The 16,068-nt window shown below is 41.0% G+C and overlaps 1 protein-coding gene across 1 annotated transcript in view; it reads right to left on the bottom strand.

Annotated features, from left to right (window-relative positions):
• Positions 1-312: 312 nt before the first annotated feature.
• The window catches only part of USH2A (usherin), a gene marked incomplete at its 3' end in the record, with an annotated part of 720,880 nt that continues 705,124 nt past the window's right edge, over positions 313-16,068 (bottom strand). The window contains exons 64-69 of the mRNA XM_024739202.1: positions 13,575-13,784; positions 11,298-11,536; positions 10,233-10,441; positions 3,766-3,942; positions 2,290-2,373; positions 313-557 (exon numbers count right to left, since the gene is read on the bottom strand). Of these exons, the coding sequence (XP_024594970.1) occupies positions 313-557; positions 2,290-2,373; positions 3,766-3,942; positions 10,233-10,441; positions 11,298-11,536; positions 13,575-13,784 (1,164 nt within the window). The remainder of the gene's footprint in view (positions 558-2,289; positions 2,374-3,765; positions 3,943-10,232; positions 10,442-11,297; positions 11,537-13,574; positions 13,785-16,068) is intronic.

The raw sequence follows: 16,068 nt of genomic DNA, 5'->3' as shown, positions 1-16,068 counted from the left end.
GAGGGCTCCACCCTCATGACCTAACTACCTCCCAAAGGCCCTCCCCCCATATACCATCACACTTGGGATTAGGGTTTCAACACATGAATTTTGGGGGGACACAAATATTCAGTCTGTAGCACCAGGTGATTCTAACGTGCAGCCAAAGTTGAGAATGCTCTTCTAGGGTTAGTCTCCCTTGGTCTCCACATTTAGCCAAACATAAGTGTCATCTAGTCCCTTGCTACTATGGCTCTGAAAATATTTCCTTCTAAATACAAACAAATATTTTAGTCCAGTGATAGAGAAATGAGGCCGCCTTTAGAGACATACCATGTGGGTTTCCCCCGGTGGGTATACATTCAATGGAGACATCCGCTTTGGAAGAGGCACTAAAGGAGGCCTCTCTCTTATATATGGTTCTTTGAGGATTTTTCTCTGTAGTATCAGGGACAGAAAAATGGCCAACAAGATCAAGCCCAGAATTGCCATTAACACTATGAACCATAACTCGCTGTAGAACTCCGTGCTTTTGCTCCCTGATCCTTTCTTTTCTCCAGGAGTTGTCAGCACCAGGCCTGCAAAACCCAGGGACAGAAAAAGGAAATGCTATTTCAGAAGGCAATTTTGTGATTTCTTGCTCTGTTGTTTAATCAATTAGAAAGGCATGTATAGTGCTTTGTTGCACTTGTGTTCAGGCTGGGGAAATGGTGCAGTGGGTCGGTGGGTGTAAGGAGAAGTTTACAGCCCTTGGGAGACCTTGCTGACACCTCTCAGGTTGGAAATTGCAGCTGCCTTGGCACGCTCCCGGGAAATACAGTTGGAGGGGGGATGAGGGGATTTTTTAAGAGGGTTACCAAAGTAACCTTGGGAAAAGCCTACTTCACAGCTGTGTGCCTGGGGAGCAGTCCTTTCTGGGCTCATGTGAGGGTTGGAACCCAGACTAATATTGCTACAGAAACCCCATTACATACACAGTCAATGCTGTGTGGATCCAGGGTCCCCCTCACTTCATGCCACAGCCCTGTTCCTGCGAAGTTTCTTGCAAACTGGATTTTGAGACGTCAGATACCATTTTCCATTGGGATGTTAACAGCTTGTGCTCACTAACATGTGGTCTTTATAGTACTTCTTGTACTCTGGCCTCTCTGTTAAGTAACAAAAGCTCTGCAAGTCATCACTCAAATGCCCTGGGAGAGCTTCTTAGGGATGGAAATCCTTTAGCAAAGGGACCACTTACCTTTGATTTCTATTCAGGTGTTAAGAGTTCAGTTGATGTGATTCTCTGCACATGACGCTGATAGACGTAGCTCACATTTAATGAGCATTTACCCTGTGCCAGTCCCTGTGCTAAGTAAGGGCTTTCCAGGGATGAAGGATCGAAGGATGGGGTAGTAGCAGGACTGTCAAGTCTGTGGTTGTGGGAAAGCTGGAATGAGTGGGTCAGACTCGGAAAGGCTTATGGGATCACTGCAGAACAGCGTTAAGCTGTGCAATCGCCGTCGGCCTGGCAATCTGAGTGGGAGAAAGTCTCAGAGATCATCTCCATCCCAGCCCTTTGCTAGCACCAGCTCAGAAGCCTCTGGATCCACGAAGCCGTCATGCAGCAGAGGGCCAGGGAGCTGCTCTTCTAAAGCCAGTGCTCGTGGCCAAGAGGAAGAAGGACAGACACAGCTGTAAATGCCTACTTTTTTGACAGCCCTCCCCCTTTGCAGCCCCTCAAGGACTGGATGGGTCTGCTTGGCCTTCACACCCACATTGTCAGGGCAAGTTGATTAAAGGGGAAGCATTTAGCACTGGGATGAGGATGTTTAAGGGAGGGAGAGAAGGTGACTAAAATTAAAAATTGAACTCCATGAGAGGGGGGCTACACTTTGCTAACCCTAACTCTGAATCTGGAATATTATCGTTATTATCAACACAAATTGGCATTAGAGTATTTTCTCTTTCCTCTGGCTTTCTCTATAAATTCACTTTTTTTGGTGCACAAATTCATATAGCTCTTTATTGACAGAATTTGTGGTTAGGAGAGAACTTTAGTCATATCTCTCTGCATCTACAATTCAGTGATTTGGCATTTTAAGAGTTTACCCTAACTCCTTGCCTAATGTAAGTTTCAAGAGGACTTAAAAAAATTCTTACAACACTTAACACAATTTCTTCCATATGGTGTATGGAAGATGTATAGATACATATGTATAAACAAACATGTATGCATAAAGAAACACAAATATGTATAAACAAACATGCATGTTTCTTTAGGAAAATGAGTAGATACTACACTAAATAGGATTTGAGTTAAATGTTTACCAAATCCAGTGCTGGTATCATATTGAATCAAAGGTGTCTTAACACTTCCTTCATCTGTAGTGCAGATGACCTGGAAAAAGAAAGCTAGACAAAGGTAAATGAGTCAGTTATTCAACATCTACAAACAGTGGGCACAGTTTCAGAAAAGCAATGTATTATAGCATGAAGAAGTCTGAAAACAGGATTCCACATCAAGTTATGAGGTTTTACCTATTATGCAAACTTATTTCTAACTTAAAAACTATCAAGAAAAACAGCTATCATTAGTGTAATAACGTATATAACATATACGTTATTACATATATGTTACCTATATAATAACATATATATATGTAACAGAACTAAAGAAGTTTAGAGATTATATAGCAAAGGAAAAGAATTATCTGAAGAATAAAGGCTAATTCACAGAATGTATCTTGTTATGCATATAATCTGAACCTGTTCCTTTAAACTTACAGGTGTTCCTTTCACTAGGCAACCCAGAGTTTCCTACTAAGCAGGAAGGCTCAACAGGGATATGGGAAATCAAATGGTCTAAATACCTCTTACAGTAGCCAGGAGCCTGAGGGAAGTGAGTCTTGTAAGTCACACAGATGATTAGAGGCCTGGCCAGGGGTAGAACCCGTATTTCCCAACTTTCAGGCCATCTCCCCATCACAACAAACTGCCCAGGTGACCAAGAACTGTGACCATGAAAATGTGGAGCTGAATTTTTGTAAAAATGTTACTGATAAGTTTCAAATGCTGTAAATGCAATGCTGGAGCTCATTGTTTACCTGCCCCTTTTAGCCAAAAGAAATAGTACATATTTTTAAGGAAACTAAAAAAAATCAACCACTAATGAATTCACTGTATAAAACCAGATTGCCCAAAAGGGCCTCACATCTATTGGTCCTGTGGCCATGTTTATCATTAGAAGATACTTAGTGCCTTGAAAAGCTTTTTCTCATTTCAATTTAAAAACAAGACAAACAGAAGAAGGACATGTAATTAAGTAGGGAGAAAGTATTCAGTTTTAGAGGGAAGAGCACTGTTGTTTCAAGAACAGATACCGATGTTGGTTAAGGAAAGCCCTTACTCAGGGTCTAAGATTTGGGGATGGTCATGGCCTGATTATGCTCTCTTTGGAGGCTGTGGATGCATCGAGAGAGTCTCCGAAGTCCCTAAAAGTGTGTTATTTTGGGATACTCTTTGCCTGTGGGTTTTATTTCTCTAGTGCACATAACCTGCCCTCTGGTCTTGTTCCTGGGGACCCTCACGTCAGCAGAGGCAGTGCTCAGAGGACCACATCAGAAGCGTCATCAGGAAAACCTGATTGATGCCGAGCAGTCGCTTTCCCACGAGAAGTGACCACTTAACCCAGGACATGTTAATGATGACCATCTGAGGTCACCCTTCAGATCGTCAGATTGAGCATCTCGGAAAGCTGGGAAACCCAGCTTCTTGTGCCCTGAGAAATGGGAATGGGAAACTCACTTCTGTCCGCCGTCTTTGGGATGTAGAGGGTGGTGTCGAGGCCGCTGTACACGCGCTGCCCTCCATCGGTCAGGACGAACTCCTTCAGCCGCCCGTTCAGCAGAAAGGAGCCACTCCAGTCCACACATACCACGGATAGATTGCTGTCCACCGAGAAAGGGGCACGGTACTGGGGCACTGTTGGGAGAAGGATGTAAGTTCTAAAAATAGTTGGACGAAGGTTCTAGTTCTAAAAATAGTTGAGAGAAGGTTGCAAGTTCTAAAAAGAGGTGGAAGAAGTTTCTAAGTTCTAAAAATAAGTGGGAGAAGGTTGTAAGTTCTAAAAATACGTGGGAGAAGGTTGTAAGTTCTAAAAATAGTGTGCTTTTTATTTTAAAATATGAGCACACATTTTTTTTTTTGTCCTTGCTGGAACCCTTCCTATTTCCCTTACTGCTTAAAGGAAAAAACTGGCTTTGGGGGTTAAAAGAAAACCATGGGAACGCATGTGAAATGCTTTCTCAGCAATGTCGCACCTGCTTTCCAAACAAAAATCAATGGAGAGTGGTGTTTTATGAAATACAACTATTAACATACAATGGTTCTGCTCATCAGCATAGCCCCGGAGCTTATATTTTGTTGCATTTTCCTTCTTTTAACAGGTAAAGTATCCTTAACACTATTAACTACAGTGGATAGCTATTTTTCATATCAAGTCAATATTTATTGCTGCAAAGCCCCAAGGACCAGATGAAGTTAATATTTTATTTTCTCCTATAACTAAACTGCTTAGATGGTGAATTATGTTCTTTTGGCAGCCATTTATTTTTAAAGCTTTTTCTCGAGCCGTTCGTTTGTTTCCTAAGATAGTTAAAAAGCCTTGCAAATAGCAATTCGAGTATAATAATTCATTGCCCTGACTAATCAATCAATAGCACAGTACATTAGTATATAATCAAGCTCAGGTCTCCTAAGTATTGTATCAGATAGAGAAGCAACGTTGTGTGCATTTAACAGGCATGAGAACTTTTCGTTTTTCAACTCTTTACTAAAATAAAGGAAGAATAATCCTTAACTGAGGCTTATCTTTTAAATGAATCATTTTTGTATGAACAAATGAAGGGATACCATATCATCTTGTCAAGTCAGAAGAGATTTATTTCATGAGATCTCATTTTCTCCAAAATAATCAATACATTTGTAAGAGCATTAAGATCCAGCTTTATATGAAATTGGCTTTTAAGAAAAGAAAAAAAAAAGGGAGTGGTAGAAATAAATTGGATATCCTTTTTTCCTTTAAAAATTAAATCCATCCGTTGCTGATGTGAGGAAATATAACAAAATAAGGAATAATTACGCTTTTGTGATCATAAGATTCAACCATGAAGACAAATTTGATTCTCATCTTTTAAAATAAGATATTTTCATAAAGTTATAGGAAAATTTTTCTGCAAATACTGAAACAAGAGCTATCAAGCCCTCTTTAAATATATATTTTTAACACAAATGGTGCCTAATATCACAATGGAACATACTATTGTATTTGTCTGTGGCTTCCCTCTGTCACTTAATTTCAGTAGATTTCCACTTCTCCCCTACATCGTAACAGTACAGACAAGGAGAAGGCTTGTAAATAGTACAAAAATAGAAAGGTAGGGGCTTTATTTGCCTTGCAGGATTTGGAGATCTTCCTGAGGAAAAAGAGTGATCGAACTATCAAAATAATCAGGAATAACGGATTTGAAGACTGAGAAAATGATAACAGCTACTATGCCAATAAAGTAGTACAATGCAAGTACAATAAAGTACTTGATGTACTTTATTTTATTTAATCCTCAAAACAATCTTGTAAGAATTAGTTCCTAATTTTCCATGTGAGGAGACTAAAGTTTAGAGAGATCAAATAATCTGCTTAATGTCAGTAGCTGGTAGGGGACAAAGGATCTGAACCCAGGCCTGCTTAACGCCAAAGCCCGTGTTTTTTTGTTAAAATCAGTACACGTGTATTTGAAGGAGCATGATTTACTAATTCACTTTATGGGTGCCCTTCAGTGGTGAGTGGGTTCATCCTGATTGTTAAATATTCAGGAATTTTGTGAGTTAGTTATTAAACCCAGCCACTATTAAAAATTAAATCATATAAACCGAAATAAATTATATTAAAACAAAGGTAATAAATATTGAAACTTTGTAACGTCTTAATTATTTCCCTACCTTTTATTATCTATGCTCTCATGCTGTTTAAATCTATTGTATCGGGATGGTGGAAATATTACATAATGGTACACGATCTTTTCCCAACTCTGTGTTCAGTGCTGTCACGTTGGCAACTTGAAGTCAGCCAAGTAGGAGTACTTTACACCATGGAAATTGGTGAGCGCTTCAAGTCAGGACATGTTTCTTTCATGGAGGCCAGTTGTTAAACATTTACACCTCACCTCTGCTCTTCCACTGCAGGTGTAATTCAGGCAGAGGGGGCGGAATACGTTGCTAATGCTTCTCTAGACCCTTTTCTGATCACGTTTATATAAAATTGCAAATACTATTTTCAAAGCATCTTCTGGTTTGTATTCTTCGATCCGCATTTTCTCTCTGCTAGTTCGTATAATGAGTTAAAAGGAACAAAAATGGTATTTAAACCCCATACAACAGCCAGTGAACTATTGTGTTTTTCCATGTCTGTGGATCCAGTAAACAGATTAAGAGAACGCTTCCTCCTTCAGTGCTACTGCAACCTTCAGCCACTTCTTCAATGTCAAGGAAGAATAGAAAGGCAGGACATCTTAAATCTGTTCATTCTGTTCTTCCAGCGTAAGGGGAAAATGTCTGGCAAAGGCTAAGTTTCACGTTGAAAAAGAGAATTGGTGATAACTTGCAAACCTCACATAGCTGTTTTGGCCTGGCCTTCTGGTGATACACACACAAAACCTGGAATAATTAGCAAAATTGGCTTATAAATATACAGATCTCCCTTGACTTAGGATGGGGTTACGCCCGATAAACCCATCATAAATTGAAAATATCCTAAGTTGAAAATGCATTTAATACACAGAAGCTACCAAACATCATAGCTTAGCCTAGCTTACCTTAAACGTGCTCAGAACACTTACGTTAGCGTACTGTGCAGAAATCATTTAACGCAAAGTCTATTTTATACTAAACGGTTGAGTGTCTCCTATAATTGATTGCAAACTGTACTGAAAGTGAAAAACAGAATGGGTGTCGGTACGGAATTGTTGTAAGTGTATTGGTTGTTTACCCTTTGGATGGCATGGCTGACTGGGAGCTGCCCTCAGCATCACAAGAGAGACTCATACTACAGATCGCTAGCCTGACAAAGATCAATATTCAAAGTCTGAAGTATAGTTTCTACTGAATGTGTATCACTTTGGCACCATCGTGAAGTCAAACCATTGTACATAAGGGACAGTCTGTATTGTAAACGGTAATTGCTTCTCAAAGATGGTGGTGGTGTTTTGTCCCATTCCTCGTATGGAGTAGCGTTTTTTTTTAAAGTCAGAATTCATTTGACTACACTTTCATTTCAGGAATAAATGTTTCTCACAGTTCTTTTTGGGTTTGTGAAGGGAGGATAGTGAGAGGAATAGGCAAAAAGGTAAAGGAGGTTACACAATGAGTCAGTAGACGTTATGAAGAACGATTACACTTTGCTTGGCTTATAGCTTGGGTGACAAAGGACACTGATTGTGTGGTGCCAACGGTAAACGTGAGACGTTCTGGATGCATTCACTCACTCACTAAACAACACATTTTGGGTATCTAAGACACTCCGCCCAGTGCTGGAGATAAAATGGAGAGAATGAGAGCCAAAGGAAGCGCACATTCAAGGGGAAAGATGCGCCCTCTGTAGGGGGTCTGTCCAACTCAAGCTGGTTATGAGAAGTTCAAAGGGAGGCAAGGAAGCTGGGTGTGAGCGTCTGGATTTCAAGCAGGGAGCTCGGGGAGGAGGTGACCATTTGGGAGTCAGCCTTCAGAACTGAAGCCTTGGAGGAGATGAACTCGCCTGAAGAGGGGAGAGGTGAGGCGGGAAGGAGAGGAAAAAAGAGGGAAGGGGATAAAACGGAAAGTGTGAGCAGAGAAAGTTTAGGGTTGAGGCTTAAAAACCTTGGTTGGTGGAAGATCAAGCAACAAAGTTGACTGACACTGAACACCCAAAGACGCAGGTTTCCCAGGAGAGACTTGTCATGAAAACTAAGGGGAGCCACCTTCTACCAAGGATTGAGGCTTCAATCACGTTGAATGTTCCCAACGTTCCCCAATGTTCCCAAAAAAGCCCACTGGATTATCAGTGTGGAGGTCAAGGGCAAATTTAGGAAGAGATTTTCGTGCAGGGATGAGGTGGAAATCAGTGTGGAGGAACTTAAAGAACACGTGGGAAGAAAGAAAATGGGAAAGCACTTGAAGACCATTCTCTAGAAGAGTTGTGCTCTGTGGGGAGGAGCTGGGGCAGGAACCAGAGGGGAAATGGAGTCTATTCGCTTTAACATTAGAAAGACAGAAGCAACAGTGATACACTGAAGATTAAGGATAGGAAAATGATGAACAGTAGTGAATGAAGTGGTACTCAAAGCACAAGAGGCAGGTTTATTTCAGATGGAAGGACCACCCCTTCCTGCCGTGTCCCTGGCGGGAATGATGCAGATGCAGGACACATGGCTGTCTGGGGTGGGAAGGGAGCAAATTACTGACTGATGACATTTCCTTTCCTGGTGAATTACGAGGCAAGGAGCTCTGCCAAGACTCTAGGGAGAGGTGGGTGAGGATTGTATAGGCTTGTGGGAAAAGGATGAGAAGAAGTGGAAGGTTTGAGGAGGGTGGAGAAGGTCTGAAATCTCTATTACAGAAAGTAGGTAGTGAGTTGACCAGGTTAACACAGCAGTACCGAGGGTGCTGCTGAGCTGGGTGATCCTGAACTTAGAGGAACACTTCTACGTTCTAGGTGTGGAAACTGGAGGGACTTAAGCTCTGGCTTTAGCTCATCATATAGCTCCAGGAGCCTCACTTCAGATTCTAATCAATGTGAATGGCATCCTGGAATTGTAGAGCACAGTCCACAGCCCTGCCTCAGTTTTCTCACCTATAAATTTGGTTAATAATAGTACTTAACTTCATAGGTTTGTGGTAAGGATTATTTGTAAAATGCTTGAACAGTGCCAGGAACGAGCAAGTGTTCTCTAAAAATGACCCCTTGCGAACATCCTGCCATGTTACTGCTCAGGTACATTAAAGTCTTTGTATGAGGCAGTGAACTTTCACGAACGCATAACTCTTACTTCTAAAAATGTCAGTGCCAAACACCGAAGATGAGGTTATAATCTGATATAATGTTTCTGGAAAGCAAATTTGCAATAAGTGTGCAAGGCCTTAAAATTCCTGATGTAGTAAATTCCATTTGTGGCCATTTAAGAAGATAACCAGACATTCACACAAAGATTTGTTCACAAACTTTCTCACCACATTTATAGAAGGAAAATATTAGAAACAACCGAAATGCCCAATTTATTCATAGGATGGAATGTTATATAGCCATTAGCCTTGGTGGCTAAAGAGTTTTTAATGCCATGGGAAATGCAAATAAAATAATGTCAAGTATAAAAAGCAGACTACGAGATTTTCATTAGAGTATGATCTCAGCCATGCAATAAAAACTCTGCATAGAAAAGGGATTAAAGGAATGAATTGCGCCAAAATATTAATGGTGGTTGCCTCTGGGTGTGGTGGGATTATAAGCAGGACTGGCTTCATGGTTGTGTGACCTGTGCAGATGCCCAGCATCCCTCATGTAGAAGAATTATGGACTTAGTTTGATGCTCTGCTGTCATTATCTTGAAATTGTTAACGATTTTTGAACAAGGGGCCCTATATTTTCATTTTCCAGTGGAACCCACAAATGACGTAGCTGGCTCTAATTATAAGTACTTATTTTATTCTTAATACCTTTTGTATTTGCCATTTTTAAACAGTAGACATATAAACCTTATAAAATCTGAAAAGGACTTATTTTACAGAAATGTAAGGAGGCCCCAATTGATTAGCTAATTGCCCTTTTCGGCACTCAGTAGCCCTTTTGCTTTTCCTGGCAGTGCCGTATATCAAAGCTTTCCAGAAATGCGAGCTATGACGCCACGTCATTTGAAAAGAAAAGGAATGGCAAACTTCTCTAAAAAGTTACCTCAAAATAAATAAAGAAAAAAAGTCATCTTACCCATGTATTAGCTTTCTCTTAATTGGTTTTCATCCCATTGCTACATGAAAAATCTTCCTAAATTCACTCTTGATCTCCATATTATTTAATCCAATGGGCATTTTTCCCCAACAGTCACGTTCACTGATGTCTCAGTAGCATTCAAAGGAACTGAACACTCAGTCCTTTTGGCAAACTGTTTTCCCCCTGCCTTTCAGGACAAGCTTCCCCTGCGGCTGCCTTCCTACCTTTTTGGCTTATGGTGGCAGCCACTTCTACTCACATTCTTTTTGGGTGATGAAGCTGATCCATTCGGAGGCCGTGCTGCCCAAATCATTGTGGGCTACCACCCTCAGCTTGTAGGTGGTGTAGGGCTGGAGACCCCCGAGGCTGGCTCTCAGCCCTGGCCCAGTGTACTTTGTCTCGGTTTGGCTGGGAGTACAGGGGGTGGCTGAATCCGGAGGGCAGGCCATGTAGAGCTGGAGCTCATAGCTGGAATGAGAATGGACACATAAAGAGAAAACAGGCAAAGGAATCAGTCTAACTCTCTTTTAAACCTGTTGATGTTTTGTTTTCACTGAACTACCAGCTCTTTCAAATTCCTATTTGTGGGAGACTGCTCTCAGAAACACTTTATTTAATGCTGTCGGAAATGGGCAGCAGATGGAACCAGAGAAATGATAAGAGAAGCCACATGTATACACATGTTGCTGTCCACCCAGCAGCCAGGAATCCTTGTTGGTAGAGATAAGATATTTCTCTCTTTTTAGAAGAGAGTGATAAAACTGTTCTCTGTTGAAAATAAAGAATATCTTTTTTTCCTCCAGATTATCTTGAGTGAAATAACTTCTGTGGTCTTTCAAACAGTGGTTCATTGTGACATTTTAAATTAGATCAAGGAAATTCTGATTTAGTCACAGAAGTTCCTTATGTTCTAGCTGAGCCCTGTAGAATGAAACATTCCAGGGAACCATGAGGAAGAGCACATCCTTTCAATGAATGGGAACACACTGCCTTTTCCTTGATGCACTGCACGGCATGAGGGACCAGGGATCGATCCCGTGCCCCCTGCAGTGGAAGTGCTGAGTCTTAGCCACTGGACCGCCAGGGAAGTCCTTGCCTCGCCTTTCTTATTTAAAGAAAATTTTGTTGTTCACCTTTCTATCCTTAGCTGATTTATGATTGAAACACTTTGTGGGGAATGTGACCACTCAAATCAATTGATTTGTCTATTTTGCTATAGGTGTCTGTTCAATCAGCAAGTCTTCCTTGGGGAGGGCTGGGTAGCTGCATGTCCGTGTTCATGTCTTATTTCGGTTTCTTTGTCCTTTTGGCTCTCCTATGCTACCTTTGAATGACGCCATTGGGGAACAGTGGGGGACTCCACTGGAAGGAGGCTGTCCTCGAGGCCAGTGTCTGGATCTGGGGACAGGACAGTCCTGATGGCGGAGCAGAAGGAGTTCTCAGCTCTGCTGTTGGCCCTTGGCTGCAACAATTGAAGCAAGTACAGGCCTCCACCCCAATGGAGTAGGTCGTGAAGGGCTGCAGGCCATGAAGCGTCTGCTGGGTGGCCAGGCCTTCAGCCAGCTGTAGGAGGAGAGAGAAGACTAGATGAGGCCCAGTGGCAAGTCACAGACAGTTGGTTCACTTTTATCATGTACGATGCGTTCTATGAATAGAGTGCCATGCTAGTTACTCTGGGAGATGCACCCTGGCATCTATCACAATATTTACTCTGAGGAATGACCAGTCCAGCTGGAGAGGCATGGCTTAAACATGCAAAAACATGCAATGAGATAACAGTTTGATAGAAGTTTGAGGCAACAGGATAGAAATCACAGGGAACAATGTTGTCTATTACCATAAAGAGATATTAGAAAATGGCTCAAAAATCACAAAATACTGACCGAGTTCTGTGACCCTCAGAATGATGCCTTTTCGAAAAACAAAATCTATATTTGAATTATATTTCTAAGTCAACATTCACTAAGGTCCATATTCTGCCATTGTTACTTGCATGTAATTTTGGTTTCAAAACTCCCCTCAAATCTTAGAGTTGAGTACTTAAGAGCTTGAAATATATATTATCTATTTGTATATTTACATATATTTAAGAGTTTGAAAGTCCATGTCTTCCTCTAAGGGTATTGATCTGTATGAAATATAGTTTTTTCTCAATTATCTTTGTTGCATTATAAACTTTTTGGTTTATCTGGAGCAAATATTTTTACCTTATTGTGCTTTTATTAAGTGCTCTTTGGAATAGAGGAGCTCAGAAACTAGAAACTCATTTTCACATTGACATAAGCAACATTTAATTAAGAAGAGCTACCTGTTGTTTAAAAAAAATGCATACAAGGCACTCCAAATAGAAATTATTTGGGTTTATTAATATTATCATTTTATAAGCATGGATAATCAAGGGTTGATTGTATTTACATCATCTATATTTATTGAATCGGAAGCCTTGTAGAAAATATGCTAATATTTCTTTAACATTCCATACAAGACTTCCTAGCATGTGAGTTGTCTTTTGAAATTGTGTTTCACTACCTGCTACGCTGGCCTCAGAGGATTTCTCCACACTTGCCAAAATTGTTCCCTCAATTGGTCTAAATAATTTATCATGTCATACCAGGATCTGTGCAATTTCTCTATGAGGTTTGTGTGAACAAAGTATTCTAATCTATACTTATTTATGAGAAATGTGAGAGTGACACCAGCTGTCCTGCAGAGAAAAGAGACTTCATCCCCTGGCAGGTAGTCTCTTCATTTAAGTAATGCAGGAACTGGTCTAGTTGATTATTTAGTGTCCCTTTCAGTGAATGGCTTGGTTGAAACACAGTGTGAAAGATGATTTCCCTCCACAGACCATCTTGTCTCCTCGATGTGCCCCAAATGTGTTAATACACAAACAGTGGAGTAGGGCTGAGCTGAGCTGTTCTGTTGTTTCTTCCAAAGACCTAGAACTTTCTAGAAGTCACCAAAACAAAGTCTGAGATTTCAGTGTGCTATTAGAGATTTGCTCGTGCCAAAATGGGGATTCCGAGGATATCCTTTGCTCTACTTTTTCCTTTTTCATATTAAGATTTACACCACCAACAGAGAGCCTTTGTTGGCCCCTTACTATAAGCCACTACTATGCTGAGTGCTTGACATGTGTTTTCTAATTAAATTAATTCAACTAATTTGGTTATCTCTAAAGTCTTAGGTTCCTTAAAAGATCTGTGGAGTCTTTAATATCACATTTAGCCCTCCTCTCCCAGAGCATTTACATATATTCTGTACATTTCCTAATGCTATTTCTTTGCAGAGGGATCTTTGTGCCACTAAGGTCACCACAGGGCAATTGAGAACAGATGGATAAGAAAGAAGTATCAAGGGGAAGAAAAAGCAAGGACACCATGGTTTATGACTTCTGTTGTGGAACACAGGCTGCGGACGCGCAGGCTCAGCGGCCACGGCTCACGGGCCCAGCCGCTCCGCGGCATGTGGGATCTTCCCGGACCGGGTCATGAACCCGTGTTCCCTGCATCGGCAGGCGGACTCCCAACCACTGCGCCACCAGGGAAGGGAAGCCCCTATGATTTGTTCTAAATAAACCGATCAGAATGCTGCTGCTCACCACCGTCTGGGCCCCGCTGGTATCGTTGGAGAACAATCTGTAGAGACTGACAATCCCGTTGGGCTTCTGCGGGGCGCTGATGTTGACCACTGCTTGGGTGGCAGAGACCGCATGGAACTTGGGGGCCCTGAGACCTTCCGGGGGGGCAGGCCCAGTTCTACACCGCGTCCAGCTACTGGAGGCTTTTCCTGCTGAATTCACGGCCCAGACCTCAAAAAGAAATCAGTAAGACCAGTCAAAAGCCAGAAAATTTCAGGCTGCAGAGAAGTTGGCAACTCAGAGCAACTGAAAACAACAGAATGAGATACACTTGCATCTTGCAACTTTGTAATTGCAAAGGAGGGCGGGTCCTTCCTGTTTTTAGCCTTTGACCCTGTGAACACCGAGGGGGTCCTATTAGAGTCCCGATTTCTGAAGCAAGCTGGCTGATGGCTGATTTAAACCTAATGAAAAACTGCTCATCTCTGTGCGGGGTGTGGAGTGATTTTGTCAGCTTCTGCAAACTGGATGGATCTGCAGAGTCCAGAAAACTCAGCAATTCTTAAACCCCGGCCCCACCCAATCTGCATGAAAATTGAATTTTCCTTTCATCAAGGAGGGAATAAACATATGGAAGGAGGTGTAATCTTATTTATCAAGCACCATTTGTATAATTAAACACGAATATCCTAAGAGGTTGCCTTAGGTCATCATTTGCATGACTAAGTGATTTGTAGAATGTCAGGTACAATAGACAGAGTAGATGGATGTGTGAGTGGATAGGGTTAAATTAGGCCCAATAATAGCCGGCCACACAGTGATCAATCAGGATGATAGATCTAAATGGCAATCCGAGCAGACTGTCTGCACGTTTAGGAGTCTTCCTTAGTAAGCTTTCATGTTGTGCAAGTCTGACCTCAGGAAATTGTTCCCTCATTTTGTGTCTCTGTGCATTTATATATGTAAACACACACACACACAAATATTACAATATATACGCTATAGATAATAATTACAATATATACCATTATATGATATATACATGTTTTACATAATTATATAGGTGTGTGTGTGTGTGTGTGTATATATATATATATATATATAAATTTGTTCTGAGCTTTTAAAGACAAGTCTGGAAAACTAGTTTGATTCTATAGTACACACGTTCTAGGTGTGCGGTGTTAAAAGGGCATGTGGAATGTTCAAAATACGAGATATTTAGAAAACACTGTAGGAGAATACTTTGCAGTGAGAGTTTAGTTTCATTTTTGTTTATTTTGCTTTCGCATCAATAATAATTTGAAGAGAATAAATAAATATTGGAGAGATTTTCAGTACTTAGGCTAACTTCTATCAGTGTTTCTGTACTTTTTTTTTTTTTTTGCAGATTTCTTTGTAAAAGTAAAATTTCTGATGTTGAATTGCTCTTGGATTGCTGTCAAATGCAAATCTCCAGCCTCTTGCTGATAGGATTGTCAGAAACCCCGTTTTCTTCCCCGGTTTTATTGAGAAATAGTTGACATACATGCCACATTTTAAAAAGAGGTAACGAACCTACTGACAAAGCAGAACCTGTTCTTTTCAGAGCTCTGATCCATTTCTCTCATAGTTTGCATAATAACCACTAACATCTGTATAAATTCTATGCTTTACAAAGCACTTTAAGAAATGTTCGCTGACTTGGTCCTCACAACACAACCTCGTAAGGTGGCTGGAGAAGGTATTATTAGCCCCTTTTACAGATGAGGAAATCAAGGCTCTGAAATGTGACTCTTGTTCAAGGTGACAGAAGTCACTAGAGCTGAAACTAGAATTCTACTCGCCAATAAACTTTATTGCTCTTCCCAGTAAACTGTGCTTTTGATTCTGTATGTCATCCATACACATAAATAAGATACTCAGGATCATGAATATTAAATGACTTTTCTATAGACAATTACCTACCTGCAATTCTGGATTGGGTAAAGTCTCTTAGCTTGCAAGGGTAAATAGACATGCCCAGGTTGTCTCGAATGATAGAGGTTTGTTTTGATAGGCCCAGGAAACTGTCTTAGCAATGGGAAAGCTAGACTCCATGGAAACCAGAGTACAGGGCAGAACACAACTAGCTGCTCTTAGCCTCTGCTCTGGAATGGCCATGGTCAGTCTTACAACAGGGAGGGTAGCTATAGGAGGTAATTGGTGAGGAGGTCAGATTTCAGGGCTGATGAGAACGAGTCGTGGACTCCCCAGTCTGCTCCAGACCAACCTCTGTTACTGTGAATGTCTTGCGGTGGGGTAAGGGGAGTATTTTTGATTACACAATGACTAACAAAGATTGAAAGGAAAATATTCTTGAGAAAGGGATGCAAAATAAGGTGCACATATTGATATCAAATTCTTTGCCAAGAGAAGGGCTTTGGTTGATGATTTAAGGGTATACAGAATTTTAGTGGGGGCCACAAAGGATAGAGAACACAAGGAGGAAAGTGCAACTGGGCTTGACAAAAATTCAGCAAGTTGCCAATTAATTACT

Source organism: Neophocaena asiaeorientalis, unplaced genomic scaffold (genome assembly GCF_003031525.2).
Source record: "Neophocaena asiaeorientalis asiaeorientalis breed wild unplaced genomic scaffold, Neophocaena_asiaeorientalis_V1.1 scaffold477, whole genome shotgun sequence".
Lineage (NCBI taxonomy): Eukaryota > Metazoa > Chordata > Mammalia > Artiodactyla > Phocoenidae > Neophocaena > Neophocaena asiaeorientalis.
This window is presented reverse-complemented; position numbering and strand designations above follow the sequence as displayed.